This window comes from Stegodyphus dumicola, chromosome 8, assembly GCF_044657685.1.
Source record: "Stegodyphus dumicola isolate Sdum_Otavi_A_Nest chromosome 8, ASM4465768v1".
NCBI classification, from domain to species: Eukaryota; Metazoa; Arthropoda; class Arachnida; order Araneae; family Eresidae; genus Stegodyphus; species Stegodyphus dumicola.
Genome location: NC_140775.1, coordinates 68,150,858 through 68,172,925, shown reverse-complemented (window position 1 = coordinate 68,172,925; position 22,068 = coordinate 68,150,858). Strand labels below are relative to the sequence as shown.

At 31.3% G+C, this 22,068-nt stretch overlaps 1 protein-coding gene across 20 annotated transcripts in view; it reads right to left on the bottom strand.

The window, feature by feature from the left end:
- LOC118191434 (uncharacterized) overlaps nucleotides 1-22,068 on the bottom strand; it is a 587,182-nt gene that overhangs the window by 191,719 nt on the left and 373,395 nt on the right. For all 20 annotated transcript variants that reach the window (XM_085821953.1, XM_085821952.1, XM_085821944.1 and 17 more), the window contains 3 exons: nucleotides 16,376-16,573; nucleotides 9,798-9,896; nucleotides 312-509 (listed from right to left, as the gene is read on the bottom strand). In XM_085821953.1, coding sequence (XP_085678079.1) covers nucleotides 312-509; nucleotides 9,798-9,896; nucleotides 16,376-16,573 — 495 coding nt within the window. The remainder of the gene's footprint in view (nucleotides 1-311; nucleotides 510-9,797; nucleotides 9,897-16,375; nucleotides 16,574-22,068) is intronic.

The following is a 22,068-nucleotide window of genomic DNA, read 5'->3' as shown; positions in this document are numbered from 1 at the left end:
CCCCCTGTGAACACAAACTGTTGTGCACATAGAAAAACAACATGTACTTTGCCTAGGGAAAAAAGTAAGTAATTTATTATGGATGTTTCTTGCATTTTGAACTTTTAATCTGGTTGCTGTTTTTTGTAGTTCTTAGTGTGCTGTTATTTTTTAAAGTGGCCCTTGTCTTTAATGTCTTCACTTGGCAAAATGTTAGTCATCAACAGCTGATGAAACTTTTAAACGGGAGTGTGCAAATGCCAGAAAGTGCCATTAAATCTTTGATAACTTAGAAAATAAAATTATCTAGTTAAAAATATTTAAAAAATTACCTTAGACTCTGAATTAGTTTTTGCACCATATTCTAGAAGAGTACTTGCAATATCCATCTGATTTTTCTTGGCAGCAATGTGAAGAGGTGTATAACCATTTTTGGCCATTGCATGTGGTGCAGCACCCTTTTCTAATAACAAGAGTGCAACATTCACATGATCATAATGAGCAGCAACATGAAGAGGTGTAACACCATTCTGAAAAATAATTTAATTTTAATCAATATTTGTTTACTTCTACATTAAGACATTTTCATACTTTCTAATGCATTTAATATGGCTGTGCGAAGAACTGATGATTTAGAAAATTATTTTATTTACCTATTTTATAACTTATATAATTTGCAAACAATGTAATTATTCTCTTCATTAAATATAGAAAAGCAGTAGCGAGATTAGTGGTGGTGATGGTAGTAGATTTTCTATTGCATAACCTAAATGTGCCATACACATGTTACATGCATAAACAAGCAAGCAGCAAACACAAACATAAAATAAAGTGAACTTATAAAGGCAATGAAAAAATAGAATGATTAATGCTGAGATAAAACAATATGCAAGTATGCTGAGATGAAACAAGTAGAGAATGTTTTCTGATGCAGGAGCAAAATCAAAAACATGAGACACATTAAAATACACAACATTAAACTATAAAGACACAACTTTAAAATTAAAGCAAATTAAATAACAAAGACATGTGTGTCTCCTTCATGTACTGAAAGAAATTGGTTTGACCTCTTTCCCGGTTATATGGTCAAAAGGCAAATAATTCTCAACAGAATGCTTCAGTTGAAGTCTCTAAAATACAGACACTCTGTTAAAAAAAAAAAAAAAAAAAAGGACACACTGATATAACAGCATTACAATTGGGCCAAACAGGTTCACTTTTTGCTTTTAGTAGGTAACTGTGAATAATTTGAGAGTGACCGATCTTAAAGTTAACAAGACTTCCTCCTTCCAGTTCCTAGCAGCCTCCTAACACTCCAGTCTGGGTTTGGCATTTTCTAAACTCATTATCTACCTGAACACCCCACAGTTGCTGCCATTTGATCATTGACTTTCTACTTAATGATCCTGCTGATGTTACTAAAAAGGACGAGACGATTCAACAAATAACCTGCAGATTTTGCTCTTGTGTCCTCCAACTCATTCCATTTTGTATCCACATGTCTGGGAACCCTTGAAAATTTGACTCTACTCTTATATATGCCCTAAGACCACCAAATGTGACAATATGTGCTCTGTGCTGGTTTTTTGGTGCGATTGCATGCTGTGGGATGGTTCTGGGGACAATGTTGTTTGTATGGGAACCTTTTTGATGTTGAAACTTAACTCTTTTGCTGCAGTGGTTAAATTGCTCGTTGGTTCATGTCATGAGTGTTTTGAAATGGCCTATGTTGCAATGAGAGACGTGGTGGCAAGATTTCAGTCACACATTTTAGATTGTGTGCAAAGTAAATTTAGTATTAAAAGGTACGATGTTTTAGTTGTTAATGAGTCTTTTGTTCATGGGTGTGTTTATGTGGATCGAAGTGTTTTTTTTTTTTTTTTTTTTCCTTTTAAATTTCTGTGGGAGTCAGGACTTTTAAAACGGAGTTTGGCATGTCCGAAATGTGGAGCTGATATGAGAACTCGGACGTGCAGTCAAATGGTTGCTGGTAAAGTATGTGGCTGTCAGTGGAGTTTTAAGATTTGGATTGTGGTTTTCGTGTAGTAAGTTAACTTTGGAGGAAGTTTTTATCGTTTTCGAAATTTTGAATCGCAGAAAGGCATGTGATATACCAAAATCATGACACTTTTGTTCACAGATGTTGTGTGACTGGCAAAATTTTATTCCCGAATGTATTATGGTAAGTGCATTTTATTGCTTTTATTTTGAAGAATGTTATGTTCATTGTTTACTACCCCTGTAAAAAATCTTACTGTTAAGAAATCCAAAGATAGAATTAGCCGGACTGCTTCTACTGGATAACAACTTGGAAATGGCCTAAGGACTTTTCGTTTTGGAACCTGGAATGTCCAAACGCTGTACTACAGTAGAGGACTGCAATTCCTTATAGAAGAATTTGACAAATATAATATGGATCTACTTGCCATTCAGGAAATGCGATGGCTTGGGGAAGGTACCATTGAGAAAAGAAACTACATGGTTTACTATAGCTGTGATGTGAAAAAAAAAATGTTTTTGGTACTGGTTTCTTATTGAACAAAAGTTTAAAACACTTAATGATTGATTTTGTTCCTAAATCACCCGGACTTTACAAAATTCAGCTAAGGGGAAAGTTTTTTTAATTATAGTATTATCAATGGAAATGCACCTACAGAGGACAAGGAAGAGAAGGAATTTTTTTATGAGGAACTTTATATGTTATAGAGATATTGTCCCAAGCATGACTTTAAAATTGTTATGGGAGATATGAATGCTACATTGGGTAAAGAGAATGAATTTAGACCAACAATTGGAAAGCATGGATTACATGATAGTACTAATGACAATGGACAACGACTAGTACTTTTTGCTGCTGAACACAACATGATAATTTCAAAAAAAGTTTGATTGTGAAAATTTGAAAAATGAGGCAATTGAACGAAATTTCCAGTCCTCACTCAGGGGAGAACTAAAATCTAAAAACATGGCCGAACTGGAAACTAGAAAATGAGCGTAGTTTGCTCGAAGATTCAATCATATGCTCAGCTGACAACACACTGGGATATATGGAAAAACCCAAACCAAGGGATTGGTTTGATAATGAATGCTTCCTTGAAACAGAGGCAAAAAGAGCTGCTTATAAAAATATAGTCCAAAAGCGGCATTCAAGACTCTCTGTTAAGGAATATAAGAAATCTAGAAAACAGAAGAAGATCCATTGGCTTAAGACATGCGACATGCGACGGAGGACGTGGGCACCACCCCTCTACCAATACGGTTAATTGGTATAGCGCCACGTCCACCTTTATCTAGATAATCATACGTGTTCATTGTGCTAATATACTAATATATAAACATACATACAAATTTGGTACTTCATACAGTGGCGTTAAAGCTAATTAATGTTAGACACTGGATAATACATTGCCATGTTACAACGTGTATGCAAAAGCATGGATACGATAGCATATATACATAACGTGTGTACTCATATGTTGAGTACACTATGACCCTTTGAAGCATTATCATTAGATTACAGAAGACATGTACATACTGAAATATTAGGTGCGCAATGTTATGCTGGAATAAGTAATTAGTACAGTGAATTAAAAGTTAGACCCTAGATTAGTACTGTGTAGTACAGTGTCTTTGGTGCAATTAATTTTAGAGTGGGGCTCTAGTTAGTTCTTTGCGATACGGTGCCGTGTTACAGGATAAAATGTGCAGATGCATAGTTACATTATCATATATACAGAACATAAATTCATATACATATATACAGACACATTAGGTACATGATTATCCATGCGTAATAGATGTATATTAACTATACAGTGCCAAGATATGTGATAACACTAGTAGATACATGGGTACAATTACATATAAACAAGGACATACACAATTACATATAGACAAAAGCGTGTATACGCTTATATTTTGGTACACAATAGTCATTGGTGACATAAACATTTCGTACTTACTTCATATACTGAAACTCTAGGTCCATAAAATAATCTTATAACTAGTAATAGGTGCTTATTTAATTTCATAATAGGACACTACGTTGATGTTTTGCGTTACTGTGTCACGTTACGTAGAAATGTATGCGGGTGCATGGGTACAGCTTCCTATTTACAATGCTATACTGTTTTCTTATTTACAATGCTATACCTATTTACAATGCTTATATCATTCGATTTCATAATCAATAGGTACATGGCACATTTATATACATGAGCAGATGGTACATTGTAGAGTGCCGTTGAGGATAATTGATGCAATTAATTTTATAGTATTTTAAAAATAATGCATTTATACGCAATTATAGGGTGTATAATTGTCATTGGGTACATATACAATAGGCGCATAATACATACACATATTCATATATTAGTTTCTTAATACAATGCTAGGGCAAGTAATTGGTGCTGTTATTTTTACATGTTACATGATTGGCTTAAGAAAAGACTTTTTCACAACGACCTGTTTAAGGATGTTGAATATCTGAAGGGATCCAGCCGTGCTTTCTATCCTGAAATTAATCTTGGCCACAAAGATTTTAAGCCTAGAACTACTTACTGCCTGTAGAGACAAAAACATCATCATCCTAAATGATAGAAAAGAAGCACTCCACGGGTGGAATGAGCACTTTAGTAATTTGTTGAATGACCATACACGAGATGGGTCTTCAACCTACCCACTGTAAACACCGATAGTATCCTGCCACCATCTTTGGCAGAAGTTAGATAAGGAATTAAAAACCTCAAAAATAACAAGGCCCCAGGCTCTGACTCTCAATTACTTCAGAACTTATTATTAAGTGCTGCAGGTCAAAACATTGAGGAAACACCACCTCATCGAATCAGTTTGGAACCAAGAAGTTTTACCCGAAGATGGGAAACTGAGCATCATCTGCCCTTTACACAAAAAAGGAGAAATTTTGAAATGTACCAACTACAAGGGAATCAGTCTCCTTTGTGTTTTCTACAAACTATTTTCAATATACTTTTTAGTAGACTAGTAACATATACGGAAAATATTGTAGGTGATTACCAATGTGATTTCCGCAAAGGAAGACCTACAGCAGAACAAATCCTTAACATGAGGCAAATTTTCGAAAAAACTAATGAATATGGCATTACAACGCACCACCTTTTTGTCGATTTTAAGACTGCCTACGATTCAGTAAATAGAGAATATTTAATTGAAGCCATAAGAGAATTTGCAATACCTGAAAAACTTATAAATTTGGTCTCCATTACTCTTACTGAGACAAAACTTAGGTTAAAATCCAATATAATCTTTCTGAGCCCATTGTTGTTTCAAATGGGCTCAGACAGGGTGATGCACTGGCCTGCTTGCTTTTTAACCTTGCCCTCCAAAAAATCATAAAAGACTCCAACATTAATACTCATGGAACTATCTTTAACAAGTCTGTTCAGATTTTTGCACTTGCTGATGATATTGACATAGTCGCACCCGAGTCACTTAGAGAGGCCTTTTACATCTCTACAGGCTGCAGCCAGCAAAATGCACCTAGCAATCAACCAAAACAAAACTAAATACATACCATGTGGTAATAACAGCAGCCCCTATTTTGAAATTGGGAATTACAAATTTGAAACTATTAGCAAGTTTAAATATTTAGGATCAGAAGTTAATAATCTCAATGATTTAATGCCTGAGATCATAAATTAATAATCTCAATGATTTAATGCCTGAGATCCGTAGCAAAGTCACAGATGCAGTCACAGTTTTTTTTTCAGTCTCAAAAAATACTTGAAGTCTAACTTCACTAGCAGAAAAATGAAGATCTTAATTTACAAAAGCTTAATCAGACCCATTCTTACATAATCTGCTGAGACCTGGGCAATGACAGAAAAGCTAAAAGTATCATTTCTGTCTTTGAAAAAAAAATTTGAGAAGTATTTTTGGTGGCACAAAATGTAACAATATCTGGAGGACAAGAACTAATTCTGGACTCTATAAATCCTTTAAAGAAATAGATATAGTAAAATATATAAGGATTCAGAGAATTAAATGGGCAGGACACCTGTGCAGAATGGATGAAAATCGAGTAACTGAAAAGATCTTCTTGGCCAGACCATTCGGCATCCAAAAAAGAGGGAGACATAAACTTAGGTGGATTGACTGTTTGGAAATAGACTTAAAGAGTTTTAAAAATAACCAAGTGGATGTCCATGGCCAGGGATAGAAGAGCTTGGAATTCGATTCTGAGGAAGTCCCATTCTGGGCTGTCAGGCCATTGAAGAAGAAGAAGATGTTCATTCTTTTTTTACTGTGAATTTACATTGTTATTGTTGCTTTTTGAATTGTTTGTAATTTACTTTAGTTATTTTAGTAAATTTTGTTGATTTGTGCACAATGCCTAGATTGTGCAATTCTCAGTTGTTTTTTTAAGTTTAAACAGAATACTGTGTACAGTATTCTTTGAAATTTATTGTTGTTATGTTGATTTATTAAAGTGAGATGTGCATAGTTCACAGATTCCTTCATTGCCTAGATTGTGCAATTTGTAGATTTTTTTGAAGTTAAAACATATCGCTGTGTACATGGATTCTTGTAACCGCGTTTTTGGAGACATTTTAGGCTTAAAGTTCAAAATGTAGACAAAAAATTTAGATAGTAATATGGCATTGTGGAGTTTCTCGCCAAAAATATTTGGCAAGAAATTTGTCGCCAAGTGAGAGCGTATATAAGATTAGTTCCGAAAATATTGTTACACAAATGGCATATTTAGTTTTATATCTTTATTTGCAGTCACATCCTATCACATCACACAGAACCAAAAACACTTTCATTACATGAGAAAATACATGAATATTTTTCTCTGTTGCCCTTCATATTGTAATAACATTTAGCCACTTAATTTTACATACATAATTAAATAAAAATTACCCCTCAACACTTTCCTTTAAATTTTATTTCACTTACTGAATTCAAAAATCAAACTGAATTAACCATTAATATTGAACTTAGTTTACCACTTCTTATCAAAAAATATTTACTACTTAATTTAGTAAAATTTATAATGTACTAAATAAGTCTTAAACTTATTAAATTTAAATTAATGTTTTCATAGACATTTCTGCTATGTTATTGTTGGAAATTACAAAAACTAAATTAATATTATTAACTTCTTTAATTTTTCCTGACAAAAATTAATACCTAACTTCAATTTTCATTTGTTCTCCTACCAAAAATTCCATTCTTAATCAATTTTACTGTACTTTGATTATCAATAACTAAATTAGTTATAAAAGTCCTACTAATTATTTCTTCCAAAAAAATTAAATATAAATGTTCTTTAATACAGTATGCTGCTTCTGTGTACTCTCGGCTTTTGCAATTGACAAAGCAATTATTGGTTGATTGTTTTTCGTACTCCCATTTACAGGACTTCCTTTATATAAAATCACATATCCATTAGTGCTTCAAAACACTTTTTTTATCACCTGCATAATCAGCATCACAGAAAACTTCTAATTTTTCATTCGAAGTAGAGCTGCTCACCAAACATTTATAATGGAAACCCAAATTTACAGTATTTATCAGAAGTCCTTTTTACATTTTCAACTTCTTTCATGCTTGGATTTTCTACGTGTCTACTTTCAAGATTAGTAACAAGATCTAAATATGGATGAGTTTTGTTAGACAGATATAAAAGGTTATCAGTTGCTTCTCTATAAAGGAAATTAATTTTATCTTTATTATTAGACCTTGTTGAGATTCTAATCCTATTGCAGTATTGGTTTCTTTACATTCAGACATTTCTTATTTCTTGAGAACATCTAGTGAATATCTTGATTGTTTTGGTGTTATTCCTTTTAATATTTCTTTCTGCTTCCATTCCCTAAATTTTATCTGAATACTTGCCTACTTTTACCTCAAATTCATTTGATATTGCTCCTAAAAATTTCTTCATTTGTTTTCTGTCTTTACCAATCAAAATACCATCATCATACTAAAATCATCAAGAAATAATTTGTTTAAAACATACATCAAACACATTTAGTTTGAATGAAACCTTTTCTGTTAATAAAGTTTGTGAAGCAATTCCAGCTGAAAGGAGCTTGTTCTATAATACGTATATGTGCAATTTGTGCTTATTTCCATAATTAAAGCCTTATGGAACTTCCAAACAAATATCTTTTGTCTCTCCATCGTAAAAGTACTTTTTATATGAAATTGCGTCATTTCAAGCTTGTTCTTAGCCACTACTGCAAATAATTTTCTTAATGAGGCATAGCTTACAACAGGACTATATGTTTCTTCAAAGCTACAAGAGGTTTTCAACAAGAAAAAGGAATTAACTAGTCTTAGAATTTAAAGTCCATCTTTAAAACGACTATCTCAATCATTTTTCATTAGCTTCTCCTGATACTGCTCCATGGTATGACATTACAAAATCTCTGTATTTTGCTAGTAATTATCTACTCCTAAATATGCCATTCTTCCATTCAGCATCATGTTTTCCATTTTTATTTTCATTTGCATTATCAGCTTCTAAATCATTATCCTTCAGGCTTGAAATGCTTTTATCTTGATTATTTTATAAATCTTCATTTTTTTTCCCCACTAAACAACTTTTGCATCCATACTTTTGTCTTTTCCAATTATTGAACCTATATGTTCATTAAACACAACATTTATGGATATTTTTATATTTCTTATATTTCTGTCCCATAATCTAGAGCCAGTTCTTCCATATCCAACAGTACGTTTTCACTTTGTGAATCGAGCTTTTTAATTGTTTTATTTACCGAAACATATGCTGGGGTAACACTATTTCAACAATTTTCCATCTTTCTTCTTATTATATTTAAGTGTATTACCTGCACTGCACTCATATGGCAGCATGCTCAAGGCTTAGGGGCTACTCTATACAGTTAGCATGTTCTAGTGTGCAGCACACCTGAGTATCAAACTGCTAAAATGTGAAAAAAATCTTCTGTGATTTTCTTTATCAGTTCTTCTGACATTGTATGTATGCATCCCCATCATGAAATGCCTATTCCCTGAAACATCACATATTTTGATATACATTTCTTCACTATATATATGGCCTGCTTGCACTGATGTATTTTGTAATGTGACTAAGGCACTCCATCATTTATAAGCTGAATAACTCCTGTGCACTTTTGGCTGAGTATACCATTCCTGACAAGTTACTTTTCAATACAATCTTGGGTATCACAGTACTTTTAAACAGAATAACCGCTACAAGAAGACTACTGTCATTAAACACTTTTGTCTCAACTATATTTACCTTATACATTAAACATTCTTCAAACGGCACAAAATTAGAAAAAAAAAAATCTGTAATAAGATATATAAAATATAAATTTTAATTAATTTAATAAGTCCAAACATGACAAACATAATATTTCTTTTGGAATCTATTAATACATTTCAGAAGAATAAATTAATTTAATTTTTATTAATTTTTATAAAATTTATACTCCGTGTAAAAAAAATCTTTAAAAGTTTATCAAAATGACTGATACATGTTCACTAATAAATGGGAAGTTCTGGTGTACAATTCACTGAAACAAAAAGTCTTATTAAAATCAGTTTCGAGGCATTCAGAATTAAATACATGCATATCATGGCTTCTTACACACATTTCTTATACTTCATTCAATAGCTACTTAACAAAGGAGCTTTTTGAAAGTCAAACACAGAATAACTGCTAATATTGAATGACGAATATTTTATAACAGTAACAACAGTGTCAACAATATTGAAGAGAGTTTGTAAAAGAGTTATTTCAAAATTAGAAAATTATTTTAATCATGTCAAAAACATTTTTTTACCTTTCCTTGTGCATCAACAGGAGCACCTTTCTGCAATAATAAACGAGCAACTTTGATATTCCCATATTTTGCTGCTAAGTGAAGAGGTGTAAATCCTTTCTATAATAGAAAGAAACAAAAAATAGTTTAATGTACACACTAAATAAAGATAAATGTAAAATATCAAAAGAAAAAAAGCAATTAAGTTTAAATTTTATCCACTTTTTGAAATAAAATGAATAATTATGCCATTTAAAAATAGAAAAATATAACATTTTTGATAAAAAATAGTTATTATTTTGGGAATTTCAAAATTTAAATACAATATTATAAACATACATTATAATAAAGATGAAAGATCATTAAAGTATAAATATTTTCCAATAGCATTTGAAGAGATTAAACATTTAAAGAATAACTACCAACAATATAGATATTTATGCATTTATTTTATAATAATTTGTCATTTGTCAAGAACATGGATATCGGGTATTGACGAAAGTTTACCGCCACCGTAAATATTGTCTTAGCAAACAGTTCATGTTGCTGTGTTTAACCATATTTTGTCACATGATTTCTGGCATTTGAAAGAAAAAGACTTGTTTTAGAACACTGTGTTGTGAAATCTGCAAAAAAATATCCTCATCATTAAGTCCAAGGTGTCTGAAATGGAAATATCAAGCTACCAGATTAGAACCATTGTTTACTTCCAGTTCTGTTGCAAAAAGTCACCAAATCATGTGTGCAGCTTTAGGTACTAATGCTGTATCATATGACACTGTGAAGATTTAGTATTGAAAGTTCAAAAACAAGGACTATGAGATACAAGAAGCAGAGCGCTCTGGCCGGCCTGCTGATATTGATGAGGCCCAACTGTAAGAACTTGGGGAAGATGATCAGTATGCAACCACTTGAGAGCTTGCTAGTCGTGCTGTGCGTCGCATAAACTTGACGTACAATTTTATATCCTGTGTGCCACATAAGCTGACTCAAGCAGATAAAGGCATATGTGTTCAGGCCTGCACTAATCTGCTAGAATATCAATGCAAGGTCAAAATTCTGGACTGGATCATCACTTGTGATAAAACGTGGATTTACTTCAACAATACATGCAGAAAAGATGGTCGGTCAGCACTCGATAAGTCCCTCGGCACCATCGCAAATCCGCAATTTGACTAATAAAAATATGATGCTTTTTATCTGGTGGGATTCTTGTGGTATTATCCACAAAGAGTAGATAGTAAAAGGTAAAACTCTTGATAGTAAGATGTACAGTGAGATGTTAGCCTCTGTTGATGCTACTAACAAGACAAAACATTGAACTGAGTTCTGTTAATGATCTGGTAAAAAGATAATGTTCCATCGAGATAATGCAAGATCACATGTGTCTGCATTCATTGGTTGGACTTTGTGCGGATCTGAATGGGATCTTTTGCCACACCCAACATATAGCCTCAACATCCCTCCTTCGAACATCTACGTTTTTTCACACCTGCAACTACATCTTGCTGGTGCTATCTTATATTTTTCACAAGATGTGCGAAATGAGGTTGACCCGTTTTTGTACTCACACCCACCAAGTTTCTGGGCTGAAGGCTTTAAAAATTACCAAAAAGGCTTTGAAAACAATCAAGAAACATGGCAGAAAATCATAGATTTGAGTGGGGATTACTACCAACATGAAGGCACTTTTTTTCCCTAACTTTATTAAGAACATTTTTTGGTGGAAAACTTTTATTACAACCTGATATTTTTATGTATATAGTAACAAACTGTCAACATTATAATAAAATAAATGTTTTAAAAAATTCCAAAACTGTCCCCAAGGTAATAATTATCCCTACACTCTTATTTCATAAAGCATGGGTTCACATATTTGTTTACATTAATATCTTCAACATAAAATGTAACTTATTTATTTTTACTAGCTTATTGAACAAAACCATCAAGAAACATATTTACAAAACTAAAGCTTATTCAATAGTTTATTTCAAAAAAATTACTCATTCTCATGGTTAATGTATTTTTTTTAATCTCCTTAACTGGCCTTTCCCTTCTTCAACAATTTTAACTTTAATTTAAGGTTCATATACTTAAAAAAATTAAACTGCATTGAACTTTGTTGTTTTCCTATTACTATTACATTTTATTATGATAGCATGCATACTAAAAAGTAGAAAAAAGTATAACCATATACATATATGAAATTATTAGTTACTTTTGAATAAGTAATTAATAAGAGTGACTGAAGGATATTTATTTATGACTGACAATTTAAAAGCAAATAATTTAAATAAACAGTGGATAATGTATCCTATTACAGTAATAAATTCAAATGCCACTTTGGTTACTTAAATCAGAAATATCTATGAAACCTGAGTAATGTTTCATCAAAATCTCAAATTTAGAATTAGAAACAGCAGAACTCTACTTATCCAGACTGCTTATTTTCCCTTCTAAGGCAAATAAACTTAAGTTTGCTGTTAATTTATTTACTTGCTCTTGACTTTTTTAGCTTCAGCTTTTGGATAAATATTATTATGGTTCTATAGACAAAAGAGGAATTGGATTGGATTATTTAATTATGGCAAAGCACATGAGGGCTATCTGCCTAAAAGAAGGGATGCCTTTGTGGAGGTGACAAAATAGGGAAATGAAATAATACCTCCCACTACTGAATTAGGGAAATACACACATATACAAATTAATATGTAATTAAAATTACCCCAAATATAATTCAATAAATAAGAAATTTGAAACCTATGCATGTAATTGAAAAATTTACATTTTTAAACCCTATTTTCTGTATTCTGCATCAGACAAACCTGAAGATATAAGCATGGATTTCAAATTTCTATTTTCAGATGTGTTAAATTTCAATAATGTTATCTAATAAATATCTAATATTTTGTTTTTATAGGACCCTCAAAAAAGCACTTTTGATGCTTTGGTTTCTTTTCCTCGTTTAAAAGAGTAACATAATTTTCATAATTTTTATCAATTCATGCTTCACATATCACATAAACAATAAATAATTATTATTAAGGTAAGTAATAACTTTGTAAATTAGAAATTCCTTCATGAGAACTTAAAATTTTCTATATTTTCACTAAAAGATTCGCACACAAAGAAACTGTCAGTCTGAAAATCATCCTATTTGATTCATTTGTTTAAATAGAACCTAAGCCTACACACAAATGCTCGTGAATTATTTAGTTACACAATCATTTTGAAACACTGTTTTATTTCAACTATGACTTATTTTTTCTATCCTTAGCCGGAACTTATATTTAGTCAACTGCATTAAATGAAAAGGCTCTTTTTAAATTCATGTAGCTATTCAATACTTTTAGTGCCAGTCACGTGACGATGTGTTAATAGTTATAGCCCCAAGATAGAAATGGGTTTTTCCCAGATTGCGACTTATTTTTAATATGATTCATAATTTTAACAAATATGATTCAAAGTGATAATAAAATATAATTATGTCTACCAAACTGATTATAAGTAATATTTAGGCCTTTCCTGATAGAATATTTTGACTACATGCTAGGCCAGCATGTGACAGGCACTAGAGGTTAAATTATTTCCTAAATGCCACATTACATGCTGGCAGGTGATGTGCAAAAATGAACAATATCATGAAAATAAGTGACAAAATGAACTATTTTTGTATGATACTTTATCGTTAAAAATATTTAACATAAATGAATTATTGCAAGCTGGTTACAATGATATTATTACTGCAAACAATATTTAAACATTTTATTTATGGGTCACTTTCACACAATCTAAGCAATAACTAGGAGATCTGTCACAAACTTTATAGATATAAATGGTATCTTTTCACTTTCTCGGAGAATAGCAAATATTGCATTACTTTCACAATATCTTTCCACCTTTCTTTTATTCCTTCAGCTTCAGCACATGTTCTGATCCAGCTGAATTATGCACAGAAACACAAAAGACAGATTCTGGTTTCAATAAATACTCTATCACTAATAAACAAAAGTCATAAAGTCACATATTTTTTGTGGAATATTTGTTAAGAAAGTGAGTTTTAGTGGAATATTTGAGAGAAAGTGAGACTCTGAAATCGAGACTCTGAAATCATTAATTGCAAAATATGCACAAATATTTTAGTAGGCCACTTAATAGTTTTTCATTCACATGGATATAATAGGCAAGCATCTGATCTTTCTTATCAATACCTGCCATAAATTTACTATAGCGTATGACAGATAGTGATTTTGATTTTAACCCTTTGTTTGTCATTTCAACAATATCATTTTTGTATTCATTAGAAATGTAAGTTACATCTCTTTCAGCTTTCCATTTGCCAATCATTACATCATTAACATACTTTGCTACAGTTCCCCTTTCTTTAGTTTTTCTCCCTAACCTCTTTTGGAAATTTCTTTTTGTTCTTTCTGATTGTCCTAGTACAATGATTTTTTCTATCAACAGAAGATTTTGTCAGTTTCTAGCTATTACAGTAATTTCCCATAAATACACTATGCCCAACACCTAGCATTCCTTCCAATAAATTCAGCAGCATTTTTTATACATGTCCCTTCCCAACTAAATCATTCACCTTGCCGGTACACACCATAAATTTGATAACCATACCATTAGGTGTCATGACCATGTATAACTTGATACCATATGTATGACATTTGCTTGGAATAGACTCTTTAAAAATGAGCTGTGCATACCACAATACCATCGATTCATCTAATCTTTCTTCTTGGGTAATATTTTAGCCAATTATGTGTTGGAAAAAATTACCATATTTCTGATCTCATGTAGTTAACCATTTGGAGATTTTGCATTTTGCTTTGGGATATATGTGAAGTGCAATGCCCTCAGCAATAAAAGAAAATAATTCCTGCTCATATTATATGAGAATACAGTCAAGTCTAAAAGTGTATCTGTTTTAAAATAATCTTGAATGTGGTTTATTCTTATAGTTCCCATATGTAAAATTAATCCCACAAATACCAATATCTCACCTTTTGCAGTTTCTTTCCAAGCATTAATTCTAGAATGTTTCTTTGTTTCAAGGAATGTTTCTTTGTTTCAGTACTTTACAAGCATAGTTACTGGTTTGAGCAATTACTTCAACCAAGGTATTTTTGGTAAATAAATGGTGAAATTGATCAAATAGATTGTTACCTGACACAGGTTGCAACAAATACAATGATTTTTTGAAAGGAAATTGTTCCATTGCTGTGGAGTCATCTTTCCAAATTATATTTTCTACCATAGCAGAATCATATGGATGACATGTTACCTCCTGCATTTCTTGCAGCTCTTCTCCTTCAGAATCCAAAATATCAGTGGCACCTTGGGCAGAAATGAATTCTTCATCGCTGTCATAACTAATATCACTTGGGTATTCATCAGCCAGCCACCAAAACTGCAATTTCATCATCTGTTAGAGGCTTATTAAATTGCACTTTTCTTTTTGGGAGGCATGAAGATCTTGCAGAACTATCGTCTCTACAACTCGTATTACAAGATTTCTTTCAATAACTAATAAAGTTATTAATTCAAAACTACATACCTTTACAACTAGCTCTTACTCCACATCAGTATCAGCAGACACACCTAACATATAATGGCAATTGAAGTGGAGAATAAATATTGAAGTGCAGCTTTCCCCTCATGAATGTGAGACATCACACTATGTGCTGATGCATGATTGGCACTTACGCATTCATGCCCCATCACGTACTGTCGCAAGACTGGTAGTGAAAGTGTTAAGTGAGACATTCTAATGACATGAATGAGTGCCCAGACTAGTTTTATAATTTTATAAGCAGATTATAATGAAATTATGAGCCAGATTTTAATATTTAACACCCACAGACAAAAGCAAAATTTATTGTAAAATTACTATGCATATTGAGGACAAAGAGAGAGAAAGAAAAAAAAAAAGAAGGGAAGGGGGAAATAGGTTTACTTACTGTTCACCTAGCCGATCTCAACTTTTTTTTTTCGTATCCCCCTGAAAACGTTTATATAATTGGCATACCCTTTGCATAGAGTTGTAGAATAAGGAGTATAAAGTGAAACATAAGTGTGATCATATACACAAATTGAATTCTGCGTTTACGAATTCATATGGCAATAAAAATGGTATAAATAGTTTGACAAATTTTGCAAAAATGTAAAAGTTTTACTGGGTAACTCAGGCAAGGAAAGGAAGGACTAATTAAAACATACAAGAATGAGTTACAACACTGCATTACATCACTCAAAATGTAATCAGGAACAGTTCTATGAGTTCAGGGATTTTATTACCAGATATAGTAATTTTTGAGCTTGCTTGGCATTCTCCCAAACATTTCATTACAGATCCCCGAAATGTATGCATTCTAAAGAATGAGAATAATTGATCTAGATACAACTGAGATCTTTAGAATAATATTTTGGAGCAAATCAAAATTGTACAACAATTTGAGAATCATTTATTTCAGTAAAGCATAATGATATTCCAAATCATATCAAAGAGAGTAATTACATATAGTGACAGATCAAAAAAATTAATTGCGCAATTATAGCATGAATTTGAATAATAGAAAGTGAATACCTACTTTAGTTGTAGAAGTGAGGGAAGCTCCATGGTCTAGAAGAGCTGATGCAACTTCTTCTTGATCTTCCTTGGCTGCAATGTGGAGTGCTGTGTACATATCTTTAGTTGTAGCATCTACAGCAGCACCATGCTGCAGTAAAAGACTTACTATATCTACGTTACCAAGCCTGGCAGCTATATGGAGTGGAGTTTGCTCTTCCTATAAAAGGCAAAATTATTTAATTAAAAATAACATTTGCAAAGGTACAATTCATATTTACCTTTAAGATAAATTTTTTCTTCATTAAACCATGCTTTCTAGTAACATTTCTTAAGCTGCAATCAGCAGATTCCCTTAAATATATTTGAAGCGGCCTAATACCAATTTTGGCAATATTTCACAAAACATGTTTTTAAATGGAAATTGATTCATAAGTATTTATGGAATAATTTCAAGCTTTTCGTAGTCCTTTTTTCTGGAATTGCTTATGCATTTAAATTAAAACACTATTAATTTTCATCAAGCATTCTCTCAGATTTGACCATGTGATTAATGGGTCGCTTCTTCAGAAGTAATGATTATAATAAAATAAACATTTAATGCATTTCATGAGTTTTAATTTATTTAAATGATTTAATTTAACCATTTAAATGGGTTAATTTCAGTTTTTACAAGTAGCCTTTCCCCCCCCCCTCCAAAATATTTATGCACTTAAAATTATACAATTGACTTTAATCATGCAGTTTTTAAAATGTATCCACTTTACAATAGTTAAGCAGTTCAAATGCCCTAAGTGCAACAAAATGCAAATTTAAATGAAATAAAAAATGCAACGATGATACAGCTGTATATTATTTCTAATATATGATTTAAATGAAAATTCTTTAAAAAATTTAAAAGGAAAATTTGATATTTTTTTATGCAAAATACATTTAACATCACTGTTGAAAATAATAAAGGGCAAGAAAGGTGTAAAAGAAAAAAAAGTTATCTATAAAACTACTTTCAACATTGTTTAAAGAAAGCAGAGTTCTCTTTACTTAAATAACATAGGACTTCATTTTCATAATTTAAGAGTTACATATACATTGGAAAATTCAGAGTTAAGTAGAAAATTGATTAAAATTAAAAATGTATTATATAAATTACTCAACTTATTTAATATACACATTTTAGACTGCTTTTGGGCACATTTAATATTTAAAATGCATAAAAAATAAATAAATATGCAGATGTGCTACAAATGTTATTTTTCTCAGGCTAACTGAGATTTCTTCTATCACCTGCAGGCTAGGGAATCCTACCATGGCCAGTAACAATATACTGGTTGATGTTGGCTGTACTCACACCTTCAGCCTTTAAGTGGTTGTGAGAGGATGTTACCATTTTTCTAGCTGACTTCACAATAAATGAAGCCCCAATGTTGTCATTTCTACATGTCATCTAACTAGATTTACACTGATGATTTAAATCCAGAAATTAAAAAAATCCAGAACTTCTGAAGTTGAAACAATTTTGGATCTTGGACTTTTAAATTTTGTACTGTATTTAAATATTTTATCTGATAATGCTTTATTCAGAAGTGTAAGTCTGCATCACATTTTCCATAGAAGAAAGATTTTTTAAAAAATCTCCAGGGGTTTTTATTGTTTTACACTCCTCTTTAATTACTTTCCAGAGTCCATAAATTGTGGTATGTTTGTGCTCGGATAGAGTTCTTTTCGGCAGACCAAAGACACGAAAGTTTATGTTTGAAATATCATAAGACTTTGCATGAATATGAATGCTAGCTGAATGAATATATATGAATGCTTCATTTTAACTTCCTTGTATGAAGTAAAGGAAATATTGTAATCACGAAAAATTCCAGGTACCATATTTCAATGAAAATATCCATTTTGACCACAATTGAATGCAATTAATTGATAATTTTGCATGAGATCTGTATGACAGAGTAAAAAATTCTTTTTCCCCAAAAAAATTTTAAAACTGATTTAAAATCTCTTCTGAATCAATACATATAGACATATGCATGTACATATATATGTGTACATGTATGTATGTATCTCACATAACTCAAAAACGAGTAGCCTCAGAACACTGAAATTTTGTATATATACACAGCTATAGAATATAGTTGTGCACCTCCCTTTCTGGTGGCAATCACCCACACCAAAAGTAAATATATATATATACATACATACATATAAAATGTTGTATGATCTTAAATTCATTTAGTGTGAAAACAAGTTACTACTACTTGCGCAATTGCTGCAGAGTAAGTTAATTTTAATTTATTTACTAAATAATATTGATTAATTGATTATATTATCTCCTAAGTTTAATTATAGTAGGATTATCTTAAAAGAGTGAATCCATTTTAGAAAAATATATTTTGAAAGATGTTTTGAAGTAACTTGAAAGTTAATTGTTAAAAATGTTTTAACGGGGACTGGAATTAAATCATGAATAACAAAATTTCAATTGTAAAAGGAATAAATTAAAGGCAAAAATTAAATTAAATGCATGTAATCATTGTCATTCATCGGAAATTAGTTGGCTTTTCAAGGGGGAAAAAACCAAACTCCGTTCAATGAACAATAATTAATAAATAAATACGATGGTGTTTCATCTTTACTCGAGCAATAAGGCTAAGCCAAACCGGCAATTCAAGTCAGGCCAAATATTTCCATGAATAGAAGGGATTATGAACCAATGCTGATATTCAAAGAATTTATTCCTATTAAGCATTTTAGCCAATTCAATTTTGAGTGAAAAGCAATTTTTGCAGTAAATTTTCGATAATGCTCGAGTAACCATCCCCCGACACCCTCGTGTTTATGCATTTGAGTTCAATATTACAGTCAAAAGTCGTTAATTTGGACACCCATAATCCGGAATAATCTGTAATCCGGACCTCAAAGCTAAAAACTTTCTGAGCATGCGCCACGTTGGCACATGCGCACAGCCATTTTACGCGTGTGCGTAAGACCTTGACTACTGCGCATATGCGTGTGCGCAAGTGCAGAATACGTTTTCGCCTGCGCGTTTAATGTATAACGGACGGTGTAAGCTAAAATTATCTAATTATCTATTTCAGTTAATGTTAATGATTGTGTTGTTCCTTAATCTTCGAATTGGATCTGGCTTATTATTTTTTGCAGAATGTAAGAGCAATTTTATAAAAGTAAACTTGAACTTTCGATTATGTCAAATAGAATTTCCGATGCTGGAACTTCCAAAGGATCTACAAAACGAAAGTATGTTTCGATATCCAACAAACAAAAAGTGGAATTGCTGCAAAAAATGGATAAAGACACGAAGAATGTGACAGAGAAGTTAGTGAAAATGAAAAAATTTTGATTGACAAGTTAGTCGGTATTCTCAGCACAGCAATTAACGGGACTTGAACAGCAGAACTTTGTAACTGAACAAGAAATTGTCTTTTTATAGAATTAAAGAGAAAGTATTATCACATAAAATGAAGCAACTTAAACAACTTACATTGAGAGAAATGTTTAATAAAGTAAACAAATAAATATTAAGCTTTTTTTTTTTTTTTTTTTTTTTTTTTTGTAAATTTTGATACCCTTTAGATCATAATTGTTCTTTATTTCATAAATTACGGTTTCATATTTTTAATTTTAGAATTTCTGCATGCCATCTTACGAGATTTAAACTGATGATCTATAATCCGGAAAAATCGATAATCCGGAATCACCGAAGTCACAACGAGTCCGTATTAACGACTTTTGACTGTATTTGTAAAAATTAAACATTGGAAATTTTCATTATGAAATAGAATTCAAAGTAGTTGAAATAAACATTAGAAAATTACAAAATATAAGATAAATAATGCAAACTTTGTAAAAACAAATCAAAAATAAAGTAAAAATAAAAAAATATAATAAGAAAAGTGAATGTACATGAAGATATAAAGGCCAGAAAAAGTATTAATTAACTTACATTCTTTCTAGTGGGCAGTGGGCAAAGTGTTCTCTTCGTGTCTGACTCAGAAGCGTAGTGTTTCCGAAAATTCTCTAGCGGAGCGGCGGCTTTGAATAATATCAGTCGGTAAGACTTGGTTGAAGTAATTTATGGTAGTGGGTGGGACTAGGAAATTCTTGAGGGATGTATTCTGTGGAGTTCTTATTTGAGTGAAACCGTCTGTTAAAATTTTTTTGAAAATACTAGTGAATGGAAAATAATTAATTTCTGGCTAATTGGCGTGTTGAAACGATTAAGAATTTAAGAAAGGAAAAAAGGAATTTTTACTGTCAAAGTGAAATTTGCAATTTGACAGACTAAAGATTATGAAATAGGCCCATTTTTTTAGTAACTGCATAGTAACAGCAGAAGTCTGAAGACAATTAGCTTTTTACAATATATACAACTTAGTAATTACACTATATACAAATCCTTCAACTGACAGTCACCCAACTTATACCCCCTTCTCAGGTTTAGGAACAAATTATCATATCCCTATCAGTTAAATTATTTAGAGTGAGTATTTAACACCTGCTCTTTTAAGGTAAATGGTTAATAAATTGATTGGGTATTAGATTATTTTTGAGAATTTTAATAAGGAGCAAAATTTCATGTTGTAGATCTATTGTATCTGTGCAGATATTTTTAATTCATTGTATTTGATTTATTATTGTATTGTTAATTACTTTTTTGGATATCTTGGAATTCCAATTTGTTACAAGACTTTCGAAAACAACATCAACAAATTTATAGTTAAAGCAAGCTATCAACTGAATTTACCTATAGATACCTTTTTAAAATGGAAAGTTAAAATTCTTCAACGCATATCCACCGAAATCAGTCACCTCAAGTTTAAAAGTACATTGAATTGGTCGCAACTTACATCAGATATTAAAAAATTAAAACAACTTTTTACTATTACAAAAATAGATAAACCAAATAATAACTTTAGCATTATATGAAAACAATTCTATGCAGAAATTATTCATAAAGAACTTCTCAACACAACTACTTATCAATTATCCAACCTTACAGAAACATCTATAATAAACAGAATTAAAACTTTTGATGAAAAACTAAATATTACTTTAAATCCAAACTACAACAGATTTACTAACCTATATGCAATTACCAAATTTCATAAAACACCATTAAAATTCAGATTTATAGCTAATGGAACTAATAATTACGACAAAAATGTAGACTATTATTTTTCAATTCAACTCAAAAAAATCTGTAAATTCATTAATTTATTTTCAACGATTGTAACACTAATTATAACTATTGCTGGATCATCCATAATAACACTCCTGTCATTAATGCCATTCAAACAATTAACATACAAAACATTAACTGCTATGACTTTGAAAATTTATATACCTCACTTCCTCTAGAAGAAATCTATATTAGTCTACTAGATCTGTCTAAACTCTTCCCTGATATGCTCACAATTATGACTCTTAACAAATGGACAAAATACCTAAAATGCACACTTTTTCATAACTACATCAAATTTCAAAATCAACTTTTTAAACAAGTCAGAAGTCTGCCAATGGGCTCACATTCCAGCACCTCGATCTGTAATATATTTTTATTTATCAAAGAATTTAACTTCCAAAAAATCTACAACCACAAGAGTTAAATTACTATAAGCACACTTACAGATATATTGATGACCTTATTACAATTAATAATTTTAGTAAAACTGAACACACCGAGATTTATCC